The 21645-nt window shown below is 37.6% G+C and overlaps 1 protein-coding gene across 2 annotated transcripts in view; it reads left to right on the top strand.

Moving 5' to 3' along the window:
- The window catches only part of RPGRIP1L (RPGRIP1 like), a 97974-nt gene that overhangs the window by 74298 nt on the left and 2031 nt on the right, over positions 1 to 21645 (top strand). Inside the window, exons 23-25 of one of the 2 annotated variants that reach the window (XM_036835103.1) lie at positions 5072 to 5255; positions 14235 to 14319; positions 19645 to 19778. In XM_036835103.1, coding sequence (XP_036690998.1) covers positions 5072 to 5255; positions 14235 to 14319; positions 19645 to 19778 — 403 coding nt within the window. The remainder of the gene's footprint in view (positions 1 to 5071; positions 5256 to 14234; positions 14320 to 19644; positions 19779 to 21645) is intronic. The other variant, XM_036835104.1, reaches the window with a different exon arrangement.

The following is a 21645-nucleotide window of genomic DNA, read 5'->3' as shown; positions in this document are numbered from 1 at the left end:
ATATATATATACATACATAGTAGAAAATATAAAAGCTTGTTTGGGAATGATACACACCAACTTCAGGATAGTGGTTACCTCTGGGGGAAATGAGGAAGAAGGGGAAAGGAATTGGGAGGGGGCGCTTTTCCCTGTATCCGAAATATTTTATTTCTTCCACAGTAACAGCAAAAAGATTTAAATCAGATACAGCAAAAAGGTAACATCTGTTTAAGATGTTGAGTACTTGAATATGCCAAATTATTTTCTTTATAGTTTAAAAAGTTAAAGAAATGCTTATTCACTGTGGAATTAAGAATGAAATAAAACTCACATGCAATCTCACCATAGTGAGATTTAAATCTAACTGACTGAAGCAAGTTCCAAACCTTTATCAGAGGCTATTCTCAGTTAAGCAATACTGTGTTTAAGGGCTGTCAAGTTGAATTAGTTTTTAGGAGCCTAACAATCCAACCCCATTGTGGCTGCTGTGATGGTTGAAACCAGAGGAAGAATTCAGCATGATCTTCTGAAGTACAACATAAAAAATTTAAGCATGCCAATAAAAGCCCAAGTAAATACTATAGAGAAATATGGCCTAAAATGTGAATTATAACATCAGTCAGGAAGCAGTAGTGGAATTGAGCCAAAATCATGAGAACTCTTAATGTTTTTTTTTCTCTGAGAGTAATACAAGCTGTCATCACATTTCTAGATCATTCAATCACATAAAGTATAGTGTCCATCTATACAGACAACTGAAAAGAAGTTGCACACAGTTCTTATTTGAGTGATTTCTGTTACTGCTGTTCACCACAATCAGAAATTTTAAATGCTCTTTTTATATGTTGATGCTGACATCTCGCTAACTAGGGAAGCTAATAGGATAACTGGTGAAGAGGACAAAAACAGTACTGAGAAGTAGCATCACACCTAGTAACATGTTCACACGCACAGGAAAGAAACAAAACAAGAAAAGCCCAAAGCCTATACTGGCTGGCTAACCTATGTATGAGCAGGGTGTAATACAGAGGTGTGACCAGTTGTATTCCTCTAGTAATCCTCAACAGACATTATTCTGCATCCATCTAAAAGGCTATGCTTCAGTCACTGTCATTTGAAACAGTATATTGTTACCCCTTCCAATTCTCCTAACTGAACTTTTTTCAGTGTTTTATTATGAAAATTTTCAAACATACAGAGAAGTTGAGCTAACAACAGTACCCTACCCCTAGATTCTACAAAATTGATCGGTGTTTGTAATAGTGTTATTTAATTAAAATCTAGAATGACAAGATTTCTATACACTTTTCAACAGTTAATAATCACCAACTTCCCAAAACGTAGTAGATACAATAAATATTTGTTAAAGGTGAAAACACTAATAATTGCAGCCTCACATATTTCTGGCAATATATAAAAGATATTCTGAATAGATAGAGGACATTCAGCGTCCCTTGACTCTATATCATTAAGTATGTATTGAGAGCCAGATCCTAGAGAGGATGTTAAATAGCAAAAGATGAATAAGTTATGGTCCTGGCCTCCAGGAACTCACAGTCTACAGAGAGAGGCACATATGTAAACAAATCCATGCAATACAATGTGACTAAAAAGTGCAGTGAGGGCCCAGAAGAGGAAGCAACTCAGTCTTGGAAATCAGTCACGCTCTCATAAAAGGAGTACATGCATGGCCCAGGGCCTCAAATAAGTGGAATTTTGTCTGATAGAGAAGATTTCAGATGCAAAAGCTCAGCAATATTAACAGTACACCACAGGTCTGGGGAAATGGCGAGAGTGTAGGGGTAGTAGGTTTTCAAGCAGAAAGGTGATATCTGATTTGTTTTTAGGGAAAGAACTCTGCCACCAGAAGAAGAGTTGAGGCTGCAGGCAAGCAAGTAGAGAGGAAGGAGTGCCTCACCTCTCTTACAGCCATGAGAATGGAGCCACTTATTTTTCGAGTGTGTACTGCACACCACACCAGTGATGCCATAAACAAGATGATAGTCCCTCTGTAACTGAACTTAGTGCCTCGTACCACCCACCTGTCTGCCTACAGTTCTGCCAACCAGTTATTCTTTATGATTCCTTCTGATTTCTCCCTTCTTACTCTATAAAACTACTTTCTAATACTAGGAAACTGTTGAATTCGTTCCTTCCTCAGATCATGTGAGAACATAAAGAAGGAGTTTCTCTAGAGATAAAAATGAGGAAAAAAAACACATCTTGTTTTGTGTTTATATCTCCAGTAGCTGACACAATGTTGAAATATCTTAAGCTTTCTGTAACTCAGTGAAACATTGAAATATTTAGGAATTAAAGTGAACAGGAATGAGTGATCTATAGGATATGGTGGATGTGAAAATGGAGATTGGCAAGAATGGCTCCAAGGTCTCCTGGTTGTGGGTGACCAGGTGGATGGTGGTGATGTCATCACCTGAGATAACAAATATCTAGAGGATGAATGAGACTGGGAGAGAGAAGAGATCATGAGTTCATCTCTGACACTAAGTTGGAGTTGTCTGCTAGTCAGTTGATGTGCTTCTTAATCTTGAAAATCTTCATATATAATCTAGTTGAACTTTTGATTCACAGAGCCATGAGAACAACCAGAATTGTTCCAGGGTTGAAAAATAAGTTGGCTAGCCCAATTAGCCAAAATTTATAATGTTTAGAAATTGTTTATTCAGGGTGTGCTTCCCTAGATATATACTGTTTGGAACTTATCCCTTTTTGGATTTATTTTAGTTTGATTCATGTAGCATCAAAGGAACAAAGAAATGATAACTAATAACTCTGTCAGTTAAGTTAGAGAATTAAAAAGGACATATGCTAGAGGTAATGAGGCTGGGTCGGGGTGGGGGGAATAACAGAAAAAAAAATCTAGACCAGAAAGAAGATAGACATCCTAAAAATAATTTTAAAGTTTTTTTTTTCTTTTTGGTTATTTATTTGGTTTTGGTATTTTGTTTGTCTGACTGTGATCCAGGTATCTACATTTATTTAGAATTATATTTTGTATGTAGGCTTATTTGACAGCCCAAGTTCGTTCTTACAGTAATGCAAGTTTTCATATGGGGATTGTACAGTTAATATATTATTAATTTAAAAACCACTTAAATAAATTTGGTTCCCCTGCTATTTAAAAGTTAATTTGTCTCTTCACTGGGTTCTGTGATAAATTTTAAATTCCTCTCCTCACAATGTAGAAATAACCATGTATACCTCTTTTGCCTTTTTATAGCTATTTTCTAAAAATGATTCTTTTGTGCAGAAGCAGGAATGTTTTATGCTATTGTCATAACAATTCTAAGTTTGTCAAATTACAAGTTATGTAAAAGACTTAATTATGCACTGTGCTGCAGTTGAGCCAGAATTATAAAATATGTGTGTGCATGCTATTTTGACAACCACAATACATTTTAAGGAAAAATAATATCATTTAAAATACTTTCTTTACCATGTTAGTCTTTGGCAAGCAGAGAAGGGCTTTTCTGAAGTGAGATTAGACAATAGAGCCAACTTCATTTTTTATGCACGTGAACGGAGAGGGCTTGAGGTTATTAGTTGAAACCGAGTAACCTTTCCAGGCTTTCATCTCTTTCTTTTCAAATTTGAATATGAAAAGCATATTCAAGTCAAAGACCATCACTTTAATGACATTTGGCAGTCATTTGATTTATTAGGTTTTAGAAAAAATTTTCCTTTAAATATTTCATCATACTATGCTAATCCTAGTAATATTGCCAGCTGCAGCCTTGTACCTGTATTAGTGGAGACAGAATGGTGTGGAATTTTCTCTGTCATCCTAGTAAAATTTCCATGAATCTACTGAATAATAAAATAACCTTATTGAAATATTCAGATTTAGGTTTTTAGTTAAAGTGTCTTAGAATACATAATAAAAGAAAATGTCTTTTGAAAGAAGGGGGTAAAATTACTTCATCAAATATTGAGGGGGTTTGCTAGCAATGGAAATTGTTCTTTATGGGAATATTTTTACAATAGGGTACCTATGCTTTTCAATTTGATTAATTATATTATATACTTTGAAATATCAAAATAGTAATCACTATGGTGAATTTATATACTGATTTACATCTGACAATGAATTCCTAAAAGTTGGTTATATAAGCACGTCTTAGTATCAGGATTTTTAATTATTATTTTAAGTTATATAATTTATAGTAGGATGCCTCTGAATTTAATAAAGAGAGATTGAGTAAGGGGGAATAAAGAACAAATTTTAAATTGTAAACATTTAAAATTAAATGTAAACATTTAACTGAGGAATTATCTTGGTATGATCTAATTTTTAAGTCATAGTCTATCATTTGTTTTAAATTATTACTCAAGGAAGCATATGTGACTCTCATATAATGTTTGTGACACCAAAATCTATTAAATAAGGATTGAGATGAAAATTACACAAATATATATTTTTAGTTAATTCTGTAAAAATGAGATAAAAATAAATTACAAGAAAATGTGTTAAATTTGATAAAAATTTTCTTTCTTTTGTTTGAAAACTTACTACTTATTGAATGAAATATGTTATGGCAGAATATATGAGAATGAACTGTAGCCCTAGTTAATATGGATTCATATAGCTACTTATGTTAGCATAGTAGCTATAAAGTATTCAACAGGCTTTGATCTCTGAATAACCAAAACTTTCTCAGGTACCGTAGAGTAAATAAAAGCAGTGATAAACATGTATTTCATTACATAGTTTGAAACAAGGCCAACTGATACATGTCATTCTGAAAGTAATCGGAGATGAAGATCTCATAATCTTCATTCCTGATGGACTACTAGTGTGGTATTTATAGCCTCAAATGTAAATCAGGAGACTATTGCCATGACACTGTTAACTTCAAACCCTGGGGCATTAGAAGCTCATTCTCTCTCTCTCTGTCGTGAATAATCTATCATGTGTAACTAGACAGTAGGGTACAATACCTTCCAAAAAAGAAATCAGTGAAGGCCACTGCCTTTATGTTTTATTTAAAATTGATAGTGGAAAAGAGTGAAGGATTTTTTGTTCGTTTTATTTGTTCTGTATCTTTTTTTGTTTTTGCTCCTTAAACAGCCATCAGAAAAAATTCGGATTGAGATCATAGCTCTAAGCCTTAATGATTCTCCAGTAACTGCAGATGATACTATCCAGCGACTATTCATTGAGTGCCGATTCTACAGTCTTCCTGCTGAAGAGACACCTGTGTCACTTCCAAAACCCAAGAGTGGGCAGTGGGTCTACTATAACTATAGCAATGGTAGGTATGGTATTTATAATATAAACTTTTATCTATGAAAGAAGGAAGCCAAAGGAACAAGGAAAAAGTACATTTCTCTAATGTTCACATAAAATCATGAAAGTGTTGTCAGAATAGATTAATAATAGTCAAACCTGTAGCATAAGGATTAAGAAATTAAATTTAAGGTACAGTTGACCCTCTGTATCCATGGGTTCCACATCTTCAGATTCAACTAAAATACGTTGGAAAATACTTGGGGAAAAAAATCCAGAAAATTCCAAGAAGCAAAACTTACATTTGCCATGCATCGGTAACTATTTGCATAGGATTTACATTGTATTTACATCTATTTACATGGTATTAAGTTTTATAAGTAATCCGAGATGATTTAAAACATACAGGAGGATGTACACCGGTTATATATGCAAATACTACACCGTTTTATATAAGGGGCTGGAGCATCCTCAGATTTTGATATCTGCGGGGGTCCTGTAACCAATCCCCCTCTGATACTGAGGGACAGCTGTAATGCTGAAGTTAAAAGAAAACGAAAACAGTGGGAAAACAATGTTTCTAGATGTTCCTGCTGTATCATAGAAAAATGCCACCTGTGTCTACAACTGAATTTAATCGAAAAATATGATATTTCAAGGAGAATAAAAGTACTAGTTTTTTTATCATATGATTCTAACAATTTAATGGCCTAATTATTTCTGTGTTTCTGCTCAATGTCATCACATAGATGTTTTTACAATATACATGTATATCCCTCCCAGAGTCTAGATGCTCAGGATTTTAATTGAGTGATATAAGTTCTTACAATACCTTTTCATTTTTTAGCCCACACATCCCTTCATAGCAGCAGGCAGGTTTCCTCTTTTAGGGCTTTACCTATCAGCTAGTTGATATGAAAGTCTGCTAGACCAGTATAGACCCAATAGGCACCCTGTAAATTCTTAGATCAACCAACTTTAAGACGTTTTTAAGGACAGTATATATCAGTGTATAATTAGAGGGGAGTAAAAAAATCATATCAAGCTGCCATGACCCTGAGTTAAAAGTGCTTATTAAGTTCTTCAAAAGCCCTATATTAAAACAAACCAGAAAGATGGAGTGTTGCATTATCTTTAGCAAAACAGGCCATCTCATGCTAGTTGAACACCAATATTCTTTTCTCACCAGTTTTATAAATTTCATTTTAATCAACATGTATAATCATGCTATTGTACCACTAGGATTACAAATGCTCATGGTTGGTTTGTTTGTTTTGCAGTTGGCATTTTTAGAAACATGCTCATTGCTTTAGACAGTAATCATGAGTATCCAGAGATCTGGTCTAGTCTTCCTCGTATCTACAATTCTTACTAGTTACGAGAACTTGGCCAACGTGTTTCAATTTCATGATTCCCTGTTTTATCTATTGAATAAGGTGCTAAGAACCCTTCCAGCTCAGATTCTATAATTCTGTGATAACAGGTGGGTTGAGAAGTCACATGGGAAATAAGTAACGTGGTCAGGACAAGAATCTGATTTCTCCTTCCTATCATTGACTTGATCTAATAGAACATTTCCAAAAATATTTTCTCAAGCTTCCTAGAGATCTTTTAACTGCAAAGTAGCAGAAAAGTAAGCCATAATTACAATATTATTAGTAATGAAAAAACTGTTTAGTCAACTAATTTTTTTTGAAATATTCCTCAATTTTTTTTTAATTATTATTTCTTTTTTTTTTGGCTGCGTCAGGTCTTAGTTGCAGCATGTGGGATCTTTCCTTGCAGCGTGCAGGCTTCTCTCTAGTTGTGGCGTGCGGGTTTTCCCTCTCTAGTTGTGGCACGTGGGCTCTGTAGTTTGCAGCATGCAGGCTCTCTCGTTGAGGCGCGCAAGCTCAGTAGTTGTTGAGCGTGGGCTTAGTTGCCCCACGGCATGTGGGACCTTAGTTCCCTGACCAGGGATCGAACCCACGTCCCCTGCATTGGAAGGCGGATTCTTTACCACTGGACCACCAGGGAAGTCCCTAGTCAACTAATTTTAACAAAGGTACCACCCAAGAAAAGAGACAAGCTCTTCTGGTTTTTGTATTATTCGTTGTAAAGGGCAGCAGTAGACTGTTTGGTTGGACTGACAACAAAATTGTTTTTTAGAAATTGGTTGTACATTGAGACGCTTGGCCATGCAGCAGAACAGAGGTTTCCATTTGCTTAAGGAGCAAAGCAAATCATTCTTTGGATGAAACCTGTGATACATGCTCAAGTATCCTGAATTTTGTACATTCTCACATGGTGACCTAGGTCTGTTTGGGGCTTTTTGTTGGTTTATTGGTTGGTTGGTTGGCATTGATATGGTTGTTTTAAATGTTTTCTTTTTACTGCAAGATACCCTACTATCTAAACGGTATTTTAAGAGTTGCTTATGTTTCTAATGAATTAGTCATTTGATAGCAACAAGGAAACCAGTAATCTATTAGAATTTAATTCATTAGAAGTGTTTACTGTACCTTTCTGCAGCTTCTATTCCTACCTATTGAGATTTGACTATATAGAATTTTCAAGGTTAATTGAAAAGAATTTTAAGGATATTTATCTGGTGGGAAGGGAGAGGAATGTACTTTGTGCTTAGAAGCAAATTAATGCTGTTTTATATCTACTGTATCTGAAAAAATGAAGTCCTAGATCATCAGCAAATCTGAGAAATAACATTAACCTTGGAGAAGGTTTATTTTTCACTTAAGTAGGACATACTGAAAGTGTTTATTTTTAAATTACTATGTTTGCATCTCCTTCATTGCAGGAGAAGCTCCTTAAATCTTTGGTTAATAAGTAACTATCTCACTCATCTAATTATTGTAATGATTAACCATTCACTTGTTATTTGATATAAAAGGTCAATATAAATGTAGGCTTACATCTTCCAAATCTTATTAAATGTTAATGAAAGTAGTTTTATTTCCAAACTGATGTTATAATTGAGACAGAAAATTTAAAGGACAGTTAGTACATGCTGTCTCCTATTTGAACACCATACCAGGCGAGAGGTTAACCAAACCTTGCAATGATTTTTACCCTGCATTATGACTTGAATCTATTCAAAAGGGATTTGTATACTGAGGCCTAAATTAGGTACATAAAATGAGAGATTTAGACTAGTGATCCCCAGGATTATTCATAGCCTAATTCAGTCTCTTTGTTAAGAGGTGTTAATACCAGTTTCACATACACAAAATATATATCTTCTTAGGGCTACTAATACTAGAAGAAAAAAAAAAATCAACGTTGAATTAACTTGCTAGACACTGGTAGCAAGAACAAAACACTTGTATTTTATTGGGCTTGAAAAATTTGCTTGGAGAATGCTGAGAAAGCAAGAAAATAGTTTGGAAAAGAATAAGATTAATGGTAGGTCTACAGAATGTTGTCTGGGCTGAATAAAGTCTTCTAGGGAGTTGACAGTGGAAAGAAAAAAGATTAATGAAATCATCCAAAGTTTTTATGAGACTCATACAGATCTAGGCCTTTAGTCTCTGAGCATTGAACGGTCTATCTGTTGGAACAATTAAAGTTTAATGCAGAAGATGAAAAGGATGCAGAACTTTAGATTTTGTTACTAATGGGAGGAAAAACTTGGCAAAGATAAGGACTGGGGGGATGATAACACTTTAACACAAAAGTTATCTTCAAGGTTATCAACCCTCTATATAATTAAACCATCTGCATTTCTTCTGCCAAATGACATTGATAAAGAAAATAAGGATTTCTCCAGCCTGCAGAAGTGAGGGATGTGTTTTTAATGGTAGACAATTCAAGATCAACTCAAGTATTTGGACTACTGGTTTGTATCTTGTTTGAGACATATGCTTTCAGTAAATTTATGTCAAAATCTAGCAAGTCCTAAACAAATGTGATTTCTGATGAGAATGAAAGGTAAATAGCTTAACTTTTGGAGAGTTCTGATACATTTCATATTCACCAGAATTGCTTTTTTTTTTTTTAATTTTGCTTTTTTTTTTATAGTAATCTTTTTATTTATTTTTATTTATATTTATTTTTGGCTGTGTTGGGTCTTCGTTTCTGTGCGAGGGCTTCCTCTAGTTGCGGCAAACGGGAGCCACTCTTCATCGCAGTGCGCGGGCCTCTTCACTATCGCGGCCTCTCTTGTTGCGGAGCACAGGCTCCAGACGCGCAGGCTCAGTAGTTGTGGCTCACGGGCCTAGTTGCTCCGCGGCATGTGGGATCTTCCCAGACCAGGGCTCGAACCCGTATCCCCTGCATTAGCAGGCAGATTCTCAATCACTGCACCACCAGGGAAGCCCCAGAATTGCTTTTTTTTTTTTTTTTTTTTTTTAAATTGAAGGCGAGCATTTTTTTTTTTAATTTATTTAATTTATTTATTTATGGCTGTGTTGGTTCCTCGTTTCTGTGTGAGGGCTTTCTCTAGTTGTGGCAAGCGGGGGCCACTCTTCATCGTGGTGCGTGGGCCTCTCACCACCGCGGCTTCACTTGTTGCGGAGCACAGGCTCCAGACGCGCAGGCTCAGTAACTGTGGCTCACGGGCCCAGCTGCTCTGCGGCATGTGGGATCTTCCCAGATCAGGACTCAAACCCGTGTCCCCTGCATTGGCAGGCAGACTCTCAACCACTGCGCCACCAGGGAAACCCCAGAATTGCTTTTTAAAGGATGTATTTCAAGTTTTGAAATTATAGATTTTTTTTTAACCATCTAATTCAGAACACAAATGGATGTCCTTGGGATCATGACCTAATTAGAGGATAACCAAAGTGTCTCTATCTCCCACATGTTTAACACACAAAAAATGTTTACTAGTTCCTGATCCTTTTCAAAAATCAGGCAAAGGAGTGTTGGGCCTAAACGTTGGTTCTCAATGGTATCCTGACCAGCAGCAGCAGCAGCTGGGAAGATATTAGAAATGCAAATTCTCAGGCCCTACCCCAGACCTACTGAATCAGAAATTGAAGATGAGCTCAGTAATCTGCATTTTAACACGTCCTCCAGGGATTCTGATGCGCATTAAAGACTAAGAACCATTAGGATAGATTAAGATCCCCAGTCTAGGCCTTGTTTGTGCAAGCAGGAGAGCTGTGTAGTTCTAATTTGGTACACTTTTGGAGAACCAAACTCATCAGTAAGTAGCTTGAGTTTTTTCGAAAAGGAAATTTTTTTTTTTTGTAGTTGATTTACAATGTTGTGTTAGTTTTAGGTGTACAGCACAGTGATTCAGTTATACATACATAGATAGATAGATAGATAGATAGATAGATAGATAGACAGACAGATAGATATCTTTTTCAGATTCTTTTCCCCTACAGCTTATTACAAAATATCGAGTATAGTCCCCTATGCTATACAGTAGGTCCCTGTTGTTTATATATAGTGGTGTGTATCTGTTAATCCCAAACTCCTAATTTATCCCTCCCCCTACCTTTTCCCCTTTGGTAACCATAAGTTTGTTTTCTATGTCTGTGGGTTTGTTTGTTTTGTGAATAAGTTCATTTGTATCTTTTTTTTTAGATTTCACATGTAAGCAATATATGATATTTGTCTTTTTCTGGCTTACTTCACTTACTATGATAATCTCTAGGTCCATCTATGTTGCTGCAAATAGCATTATTTCATTCTTTTTAATGGCTGAGTAATATTCCATTGTATATATGTACCACATCTTCTTTATCCATTCATCTGTCGATGGACATTTAGGTTGCTTCCATGTCTTGGGTATTGTGAATAGTGCTGCAATGAACATTGGGGTGCATGTATCTTTTCAAATTATAGTTTTCTCCAGATATATGCCCAGGAGTGGGATTGCAGTATCATATGGTAACTCTATTTTTAGTTTTTTAAGGAACCTCCATACTGTTCTCCATAGTGGCTGTACCATTTTACATTCCCATCAACAGTGTAGGAGGGTTATTTTTTCTCCACACCCTCTCCAGCGTTTATTATTTGTCGAAAAGGAATTTTTGAAAGTGTTCAGTCAAGAGAATTGGTTAACACACCTGGACCAGATGTAAATATCTAAAGCAATATCCCTTTAAGAAAGAGTGAAAGGAGGGTGAGCTGGCTTCTCTTGATACAGTGATGGAATTCTCTCTCACATTCCAGTCTGTGCTAACAACATGGTTGCAGCTTAAACAGCAGGAAGAGTTCTGGCTTCATGTGGAAGAAGGAGAAAGTATAGCATGGAGGTTAAGAAGGCAGGCCATGGGGCAGACCTTCCTGGATTCAAATTCTAGCTCTGCCACTTTCTGACTAGGTAACCTGAGGCAAATTACTTACCTTCTCTGGGTCTGCTTAATCATCTGTGAAATGTGGGTCAGCATGGTTCTTAACAGATGTGATTGCAGTAAGGAAAGTATTGAGTGTAGTACATAGTACATAATAAACATCGCTCAATAAATGGTGGCCGTCACTATTTTTGTCTTCGTTAAGAGAATAGGATATACAGTGTGCTGGTCAACTGGATGAAGCAGAAGGTGTCCCAACTCTACCATTTTTTTACCAACTTCAATGGTAAAGATTTTTTTTAAAAAAGTGAAACATAGAATTGCCAAAGATTTAGCAATTGTACTTTTGGAAATGTACCCCAGAGAATTAAAAGCAAGGACTCTGACAGATGTTTGTACACCATGTTCATCACAGCATTATTCACGATAGCCAAAAGGTGAAACCAACCTAAATATCCATCAAAAGACAAATGGATAAACAAAATGTGCTGTGTTTGTATGTATGTGTGTGTATGTGTATATACATGCACCTACAGGAACATTACTGAGTCTTAAAAAGGAATGAAATCCTAACACATGCCATAGATGAACCTTGGAAACATTATGCTAATTGAAATAAGCCAGACACAGAAGGATAAATATTATATGGTTCTACTTTTAAGAGGTATCTAGAATAGTCACAGTCATAGAGACAGAAAGTAAAATAGTGGTTACCAGGGGCTGAGAGGAGGAGGGAGTAGGAAGTTACTGTTCAGTGCGTGTGGCTTCAGTTGGAGATGATGATAAAGTTCTGGAGATGGATAGTGGAGATGGCTGCAAAACAGTGTGAATGTACTGAATGCCACTAAGCTGTATGCTTAAAGATGGTTAAAATAGTAAATTTTATGTTATGTATATTTTACCACATTAAAAAATTTTTTTCAAGCTGTTGAGATCCATCAGAACTGGTCTAGTTTAATTGAAAGACTATTTGGATGCTAGATGTTGAATTCGGTCTTTTTTTTTTTAAATCACTGAGATTACCCTTGTCTTCAAGCAATGTAGACCACTGTAGTTAACAACACTGTATTGTGTATTTGAAAGTTGCTGAGAGAGTAAAAAAAATTGTCACCATGTGAGGTGATGGATGTTAACTCACTATGATAAACATTTTGCAATATATGCATATATCAAATCATTATGTTGTACACCTAGTACTAATAGAATGTGATATGTCAGTTATATCTCAGTAAAACTGAGAAAAATGATCACAAAAGAAATGTAGGCCACTATGGCTTAAAAGCTTTAGAACTCTGAAGTCAGAAAGGATATGGTCTACCATATCTTGAATTGGTAATTAACAGCAAAAACAAAAAATTCCGATTTGGAAAAAAAAAGTTCAAATTTAGCTTGGTGTACTGGTGGCCAAATGAGGTCCCATCTCCCAGCATTAGTGGAAAAGCATGACTTTTTTAAAAAGCATGCCTTTTTAGCATTGATAAGTAAAACGCTATATTTACAAAATTTACAAGGACCCTTTGTCTTTTTTGATTCCTGTAAATCTCAGTAACCTGTATCATCGGTCACATTTACTAATATGGTATCGTGCAAAGAGCAAAAAGCTAAGAGCTGCTGTTTGACCTTGGTTCTTCCTTCTCTTAAACTACCAGCCCACCTCCACGCAGACCTTTGTGCCTCACTCAGTGCCCCGCATGTGCCATCCCTGGCCCTCGGCTAATATTTGCTCAACTAGCCAACGATTAAATGAGTTGATAGCATCATAATTTGAGATTGAACTCAAATCGTCCAGGGAAACATTCTCAGTATGAAATATGTTTGTTCCCAACGGAACCTGGCTTTGGAACTGTCATGGTATCTTTCACCCTTTGTGTGTTTTTGATCAGGGATTATCGCTAAATTGAGATCTGGTTACAGGAGAGACTTTAACTCCAAAATGGCACCTGAAAAAGAAATGTCTTCAGAAGTTAACGCATGGCTGAAAGGCTGCCAAGCTGAGAAAAAATAATCAGAATGAAAATTAGAGTGTTCACACTCTGAGATATCATTTTCCCAAAGTGCAGACATTTACAGTTTAATGTGTTCACTGTCTTCTTCCTGGTGGGTCTTTAGATGAGTTACCTAATCGTATATTTCAGCCAAGTAAAGTCTAACCACACTCCTGCATGCCAGCATGAACCTTTGAAAACCAAAGACAAACTTCACACCCTAAAAAAGCCTCTCGCTTCCACCACAGGTCTCTCCCGTACCCCCACACCCAGCCACCAGCAAGCGCCAGCCTGTGGATTTCCTCAACCCAATGCGCTAGGATGCCTCTTTTATTGCATGTTGTGGCAGGAGAGAAGTATTAAATTACCAGGACTGTCAGGAAGGACAAGCTCTCTGCCATACATTATCATATCACTCGCTTCTTGTGTGAAAGAAAATGCAGTAAATCCCTCAAATACAAAGCAATAAAGACCGCTGGCTTTTACTGTCACGACTGCCACTGCCATTAACAGGCAGTGACAGCGATGTGGCACTCTTAGATGTTGCTTGTATCTTTTCTGACAGTGTGCACGTAAACCTGCCAGTGACATGACATTAGATCACATGACTATTCAGATTTGATTCTGGATTCCAGCGCAGCTTTCTTTTCCCATGCGTACAAGTGAGGTGGTATGACTTGCGTCTCTAAAAACAGGTATTTATACAAATACAGAATGGTACTAATGTAGCATATTCCTGAGTGACTTTTTGCAGATTTTTTTTTTTTTTTGGTTTAGTGATCTACGTGGATAAAGAAAACAACCAAGCCAAGAGAGACATCTTAAAAGCTATACTACTTAAACAAGAGATGCCTAACAGAAGGTACATTTAAGCATTCTAAATTATCTGGTGGTTTATACAAAGTAGATCTCTGTAGCCTAGTGTGGTGGGAAAAAAAAAGCACAAGATGAGGAAGCAGAACACCTGACTTCCCTGATTCACTCAGTGTCCTTGAATGAGTATGTGACCTCTCTGGGTCTCTTTCCTCCTAGAAATATCATAGCCCTGCCTATCATACAGAGTAACTGTAAAGATCCTATTGTGCTTTGCAAACCAAAAGACTGTACAGTGTAGTATATAAAGTATCCCATTGTCAGTCAAGTATAACTGTAAAGCACCTAACAGTGATTGCCAGGAGGGGGCGCTCTGGACTCAATGGCTGGAATATAAATTCTTGTTCTATCACTTACTAGCTGTCTGACCTCAGACAACCACCCTGTGCCTCACTTTCTGCATCTGTAAAATGGAGATAATACAGGGTGGTTGTAAAGATTAAATGAGATGATATGTGTAAGATGGATAGAATAGCACCTGACACAGAGTAAGTGCACAGTAAGTATTCATTGCAGTCATTATAAGCAGTAGTAATATTATTATTTGTAATAGCTCATCAGCCTTTCATGTTAATTTTTACCTCACTAGCACTTTTTAATAGTTCATCATTTCATGTTATTTTTAATGCTTTTTGGGGGCAAACTTGAACAGGACACTTTGCATTTTTGGTCAGTAGAGAAATTATACCCTTTCGAGAAGGAAAAAAACCTGATCTTAATAAGTTCTTGCTGAACTTCCCTGGTGGCGCAGTGGTTGAGAATCCGCCTGCCAGTGCAAGGGACACGGGTTCGAGCCCTGGTCCGGGAAGATCCCACCTGCCACGGAGCAAGTAAGCCTGTGTGCCACAATACTGAGCCTGCTCTCTAGAGCCCGCGAGCCACAGCTACTGAAGGCCATGTGCCTAGAGCCTGTGCTCCGCAACAAGAGAAGCCACCGCAATGAGAAGCCCGCTCACCGCAATGAAGAGTGGCCACCACCCGCCACAACTAGAGAAAGCCCGCACACAGCAACGAAGACCCAACACAGCCATAAATAAATAAATAAATAAATTTAAATAAATAAATAAGTTCGTGCTTTTGAGTGAGCTCCCATCCATGCAGTCTGAGGAGTTATCGAAGTGCTGCCCATCAACCCCTGAGCTGGGCTTCGCCAACGCCCCTCTGCTGGCTTGTCCCCGTTGGCCTGGGTGGACCCTTTATCTCCCCATTGTCCTCTTCTCCTTGCCTTTATGGCCCATCAGTGACACAGCCTCTCACTGCCTCAAACCAGCACTTACCCCTCCCCCACCTGAGAAAGAGACTGAGGTTCATCTGTTTCCTAGAGGTCAGGAAGTGAACGTTAATGACATTATATTTTTCAAAAGAGCTTCCAAACTAGCATCTGATCTTCTGTTTCATGAAATGAAACTGAAATTCTTAGCTCTTAGGATCTGACAGTGGCTTTTTCTTTAACTCCTTGAAATACAGGTATTATTTCCTTGGATTTTTTTTTAATATATATTTATTTGGCTGCGTCGTGTCTTAGTTGCGGCATGCTGGATCTTCATTGTGGCGCACGGACTCAGTAGTTGGCGTGCTGGCTCTCTAGTTGTGGCATGCGGGCTCAGTAGTTGCAGCACTCAGTCTCAGTAGTTACAGCACGTGGGCTTTCTTGTTGTGGTGTGTGGGCTCTAGAGCACGTGGGCTTAGTTGCCCCGCAGCATGTGGGATCTTCGTTCCCCGACCAGGGATCAAACCTGTGTCCCCTGCATTGGAAGGAGAATTCTTAACCACTGGACCACCAGGGAAGTCCCTCCTTGGATCTTGATTCTGAAGAAAGAGTAGGAAAACCCTATTAATTGCCCTGAGGTTCTGTTTTTCCCAGGACGGTAGATAATCACTCAGGTTTTACTTACTTTGTATACTTCAGCTTCTTTCAAGGCCACCTCAAATACCACCAGCCCCCTGGGGTATCCCAGGTCACTAGTGATTAAACAGCACTGGCCATGTCATCTGATTCTCTGCGGTCAAGAAGCTGGGTCATCACTGCCCAGAACTGAGCTTTAAAAATAAAAAAAAAGTCCATCATAGCTGTAATGGCTCCCACTCTCCCATCATTGTTTCCCTAAAAATTTCTTAATGCCCACAGAGGCACAAATGTTCATGTCATTTTAGAGAGATACTGCAAGAGGCACTGCAGGTGCAGAGTGACTGGCTCGGGGCTGATGACAGCTGAGGGCTTGGAGCTCCGGCCACATGCTCCTCGGACTGCCAGGGGAGGGATGGGGCCGTCATGGGAGAACAGCCCTGTCCCACTTCTCTCCCTTGACAGTATCATTTTCTTAAGGGGAAAAAAAAAGGAGTTTACATTTACATTTTTCCACAACCAAAAGACAACTGTTATTCCAGTGAGTGTTCTCACCTTAAGTACTCTGAGGTCACATTACTTAAAGTACCTCCTAGTTTATAAGAATTCATTTTCTCAGACAGTAGCCCCCTTGAACATTGGTGATAACTTATAGAGCCACAGTTAGATAAGTTTGGCCAATCTTCTCTGACACGCATAAGATGATGTGCATTGTATAATGAATCACATATAGTACCTTTGCATTCTGCCCCATGCTATATTTGCAAATATACAAGCGTCCCTTTAAAAGGGAGGCAACACATTGAGACGGGAGTCTGGAAATTCTTTATTTGAAGTCATGGTTTTGACACCGACTTAACGTTCCTTTTTGGTTTCATTTCTTCCCTTTCACGGTGTTCTACTGTACAGATCCAACATAACTATCAGCACTCTAGTATGTAAAACTCACAGGTGAGCCCTTAGGCTCTTCTATCCTGTTTCATATAAAAACGAACTATTTCAGAATGAGGAAAGAATCAAAAATGCTAAATGATCTAAGGAGTTTCAGTGCCTTCTGGTTTCCTAAATGACAGCAGGTGACATTTGAGGTCTAAACCTTGAGGCCCAGCCCAAGGCCTGCCTTCTCCAGTCAACCTTCCCCAAATGAGCCAGCCTTCAACTAGGACTTCCATTTTGCAGTTCATGTAGTAATTCAACAAATATTTATGATCCCTACCTAAGTATCAGGAACTAAAATGCTGAACAAGAGGAAATCTTTGCACTCATGGAGTATACATTCCACTGAGGAGACAGACAACAAGTAAACAAATCAACCAATTACATATTACAATAGGTACTAAGAGAAAGCTAAACAAGCTGCTAAAATGGAAAATAACATAAAGGGAATTCCTGGCGGTCCAGTGGTTAGGACTCCACGGTACCACTGCCAGGCCCGCATTTGATCCCTGGTCAGGGAGCTAAGATCCCACAAGCCTTGTAGCGCAGCCAAAAACAAAAAGTAGGAATAAAAAAAGTAATAATAACATGAAGGCAAACCTGAGGAGATGACATTTAAGCTGGTTAGTGAAGCCTCTTCAGCACGTAAAGCAAGGCTCCGTCTCTTTGTTTTGGCAGGGTTCAAGGTAAGATAAGATGTGTCTGTGTGTGTCCATGTATGTGTATGTACAGTTTAGCCTAAGCCAAGCTGTAGTTTTTAAATTATTTTAGTGTACCTTCCTCCCTTTAGAGCCTAACTTTAGTTTCTTACTTTTGTATTTGACATCTCATTTTGCTCTCTGTAGAATTTAAACCAGAAATATTGCATTTTTTGTTTTTAACCCTTTCTCTGGCATTTGGAAGGTTTTTGTTTTTGTTTTTGTCTCAGAATTCTCATATATTCAGTGGAGGTAATGGTATGCATTGTAAAGTATATAGATAATTATCCTCAGATATGAGACATTATATAAGGATAACACTTAACATTATTATTACAATCTTGTAGCCTCCATCCTTTCTGTAAGTCTTGTGGGTGTAAAATGTGCATGAAATATCACTTCTAATTCCTTCTTTTAGGACAATATCTTTCATCATCATTCTTCTTGTTTAATGAGTGATACAGTCATTGTATAATTTGGGTGTCTCGGTTTTCAATTGAGACAAGCCTTTCTCATGCATTCTTTTTCTCTCCCCTTAGAAATGTAGAAGCTTAAGGAGCTCTACCTAGATTAAAAATAGTAATAATAAAAGAGCAAACATTTACTCAGTGCTTAATGTGTTCCAGGAACCATTTACATGTATCATCTCATCTGATCCTCACAAGAGCCCAGCGAATCATTACTATTCTACAGATAGGGAAACCGAGATCAGAGAGGTTAAGTAATTTGTACAAGGTCACACAGCTAATAAATAGGAAAGCAGAAATTTGAACCCAGAACGGATGCCCTTAACCACTTAATCTTAATTTCTCTATTTTATGCATCATATAAAATATCCATCTTTCTATTTCCTGATCGGAATTTATTGCTATCGAAAAACAGAGACTTAGTAAAGAAATGAAATGTTGAATACTTTTAGCAAATTATTTTAAAATATTGTCATGTTTACCTGTAAGCATTTGGAAAGGATTTTAATCGTGCATATTTTTCACGGCATGACATCCCAGAGACTTAGGTTTTTACCTAACAGTGTTATCTAAGAAACAAGTTTCTTGTTTTGTTTCTGATTTGGGATGGATAGATTTTGAAAATGGTTAAAATGGTCGTTTACAAGCATTCGTGGTTTAAGCTATGCTGCCAAGACATATCAAAAGAGTACTTAACTGTAAATTCCTGTCATTTGGTCAGTCCAAGTGTGTTTGGCCTCAACACAAGCCACTAATTCAAATCAGTTCCATCAGAACCCTCCAATTATATGTCTAAAAGTAAAATAAAACTTGGATGCTATGATTGTAAGTTGAAAGATTGCTGAACTAATACAAACATTTCGCATAGCTATTGGGTAGAGCTACAACATTTAGCTAACATAATTAAGAATATATAGAACACAGTTGGTTAAATTGCTTAGTAGAAACTCCAAAGTTGTGCATTTCTATAGAAAATGTTGCATTTCTGTTGAAAAAGCTTCCCTAACCTCCCTGGTCTTTATTCACTTGATCCTTTTAGCCTTAAAAGTAGACATGTCAAAATATGATCAGATAATGTATAATAGAGTGAACATCTGGTTCTTCTCTTCGCCTAGTAATTTTCTCAGATTCTAGTGATAAATGATAATCAGTGCTTAGAAAAGTGAATTAGTGTTCATGTGAAGTCTGGGTGTGCTATAATAAATCTAATCGTTCATATAATAACTTATATAATTTTCTTTTTATTGGAATAATTGGAAACTCCGAGATTTCACAGTTTGTGATAAAAACCCATTCAGGAGTTTTGTTTCATTTGTGATTTTTCTTTCTCACTTTGTAGTGGTGTTCTCTGTTCTTTCCCTTCTCAGCGTTCGCTTCACTGTGGTCAGTGACCCTCCAGAGGATGAGCAGGATCTGGAGTGTGAGGACATCGGCATTGCTAACGTTGACCTCGCTGACATGTTTCGGGAAGGGAGAGACATCATCGAGCAAAGTATTGATGGTATGGGTGGAAGTATTGCTCAATCTGTACAACCAGCAATTGCTGAAATCCAAATTCTTTATTAAAACCTTCTTTTTGCTGGCTGCAGGGACGTTGAGTCACACACTGGTTGAATCCTTTGCAACTCAAGCTGATGTTTTGTTGAGGCTGGAATTTCTCCCTGCATCCCCCCCTTACCCTCCTTCTCTGCCTTCCTTTGAATCAACAGAAATTTAAAAATAATTAATTGCGCTTCTCAAGGAATTATTCATTTTCTTAGTATTGGGGGGGTTGTGGGGGACAAAAATGTGGACATTGGATTTTTTTTAATGTTGTTTATAGAAGCCTCATGCTGTCAACCCTTATTTCAGCTAAAGCATGTTATTCTGAGTGATCATTATAGTGTGTTCTGCAAGGCTTCTCTTTACTTCAGTGTTACAGTCCCGTGATATAGTCACTGCAAATAACTGAGTAGTTTTGGTCACTTGCTTCTCATCAGGCTTCAGGGAGGAGTTAGGGATTCCTGACAAAAAGTGCTCTCCTAGATTTTCACCTCACCAGGTGTGAGTCCCAACAATGCCTAATTTCTACCCCTTATCCTTATATAACATATTTAGAACATGCTGAAGGCACTGTACTTTATGAAATCAAGACTTTTAAAAATAATAATCAGGGATGGCCTGGGCTGTACAGTAAATGAGGAAACGAGGCTGAGTCCTAATCTCATTTCTTAAGTCAGCAGAGCCATCCATCACTGGAAAAATGTACACGGTTTGTTTACTCATTTATTCATGCATTAAATGAACACTTAACTGAGCACCTCTTAAGTACCAGGCACTCTGCTTACACCATAGTTCAGCTGTGGTTCACATGTCAAGCTGCTTGTCCTGGATGTGTGTCAAGTGCTCAAAAGTCAGGATCAAGCCAAATAATTAACCAAATTAGACCAAGTAACCAAATTAGAAACCTATTCTGGGAAATTTTATAAACTATACATATCACAACTTTGGCAGGCACAGAAGAAAAAGATGAGAGGATTAAAATATGAACCTAAATCCTATTAAAAACACCCAGAACCAAGAGAGTCTGACAAAAATGTTCAAAATTATCTGTGCTTTATATTCTTTATCTTTTCTACAGTCAGTGCTGTTTCAAAAGCCATCTTCTCATTCTGCAAGACCACAAATGATCATATTGGTCTGATAGAGACAGCTATTGTGGCCTTGTTCTGGGAAAGAGTCAGAAAATTAAACGCTGGTCAGGTTGGGCTTTTAATGCGTTGCTCTGTGCCAGACATAGAAGTGAGACGTTCCAAAGAAGAGGTGAAGGCTTGGCAGTGCGCTGGGGACCATTTGTGCCCCTGCAATCTCCCTGCCTGCTCATTTCTCCACCTAAGTCTTTGTATACTAAGTTTTATTTGAAGGTTTCCTTACAAATTTTCTTGGAATTAAACACACACACATACTAAAAGTTCAAGGAAAACCACAAGGAAAATACATAGGAAACTATATAGACTCATAAGTGCTGTCAAGACTTACAAAGTCCAAAATTCTGGCCTTGAGTCACTAGTAGGTATCACCGTTCACAGAGGGTTGGGGTCTGAATCAGCATCCCATTTGGCCCCCACCACTGAGCTCAGAGAATTATCAAATTGTCTGCCTTTGATACACCACTGAAAGCTGCGCCTCCTTCCCAGAAAAGCCCACAGACGCTCAAAATTTTACATCTACTTTCTTGCAACATCAGTTCATAGACCCTCAAAGCCAATCCATAGACCTTAAGATTCTGGGTCTGCCAGTTTAACTTTTTCTAATTTCACATATAATCTATTTTAAATGGAATGTTTTCCTTAGAAAGATAAATAACCATTCCAGGGGACTTCCCTGGC

Source organism: Balaenoptera musculus, chromosome 19 (assembly GCF_009873245.2).
Source record: "Balaenoptera musculus isolate JJ_BM4_2016_0621 chromosome 19, mBalMus1.pri.v3, whole genome shotgun sequence".
NCBI lineage: Eukaryota > Metazoa > Chordata > Mammalia > Artiodactyla > Balaenopteridae > Balaenoptera > Balaenoptera musculus.
The sequence above is the reverse complement of the archived record's forward strand: the minus strand, read 5'-3'. Positions and strand labels throughout refer to the sequence as shown.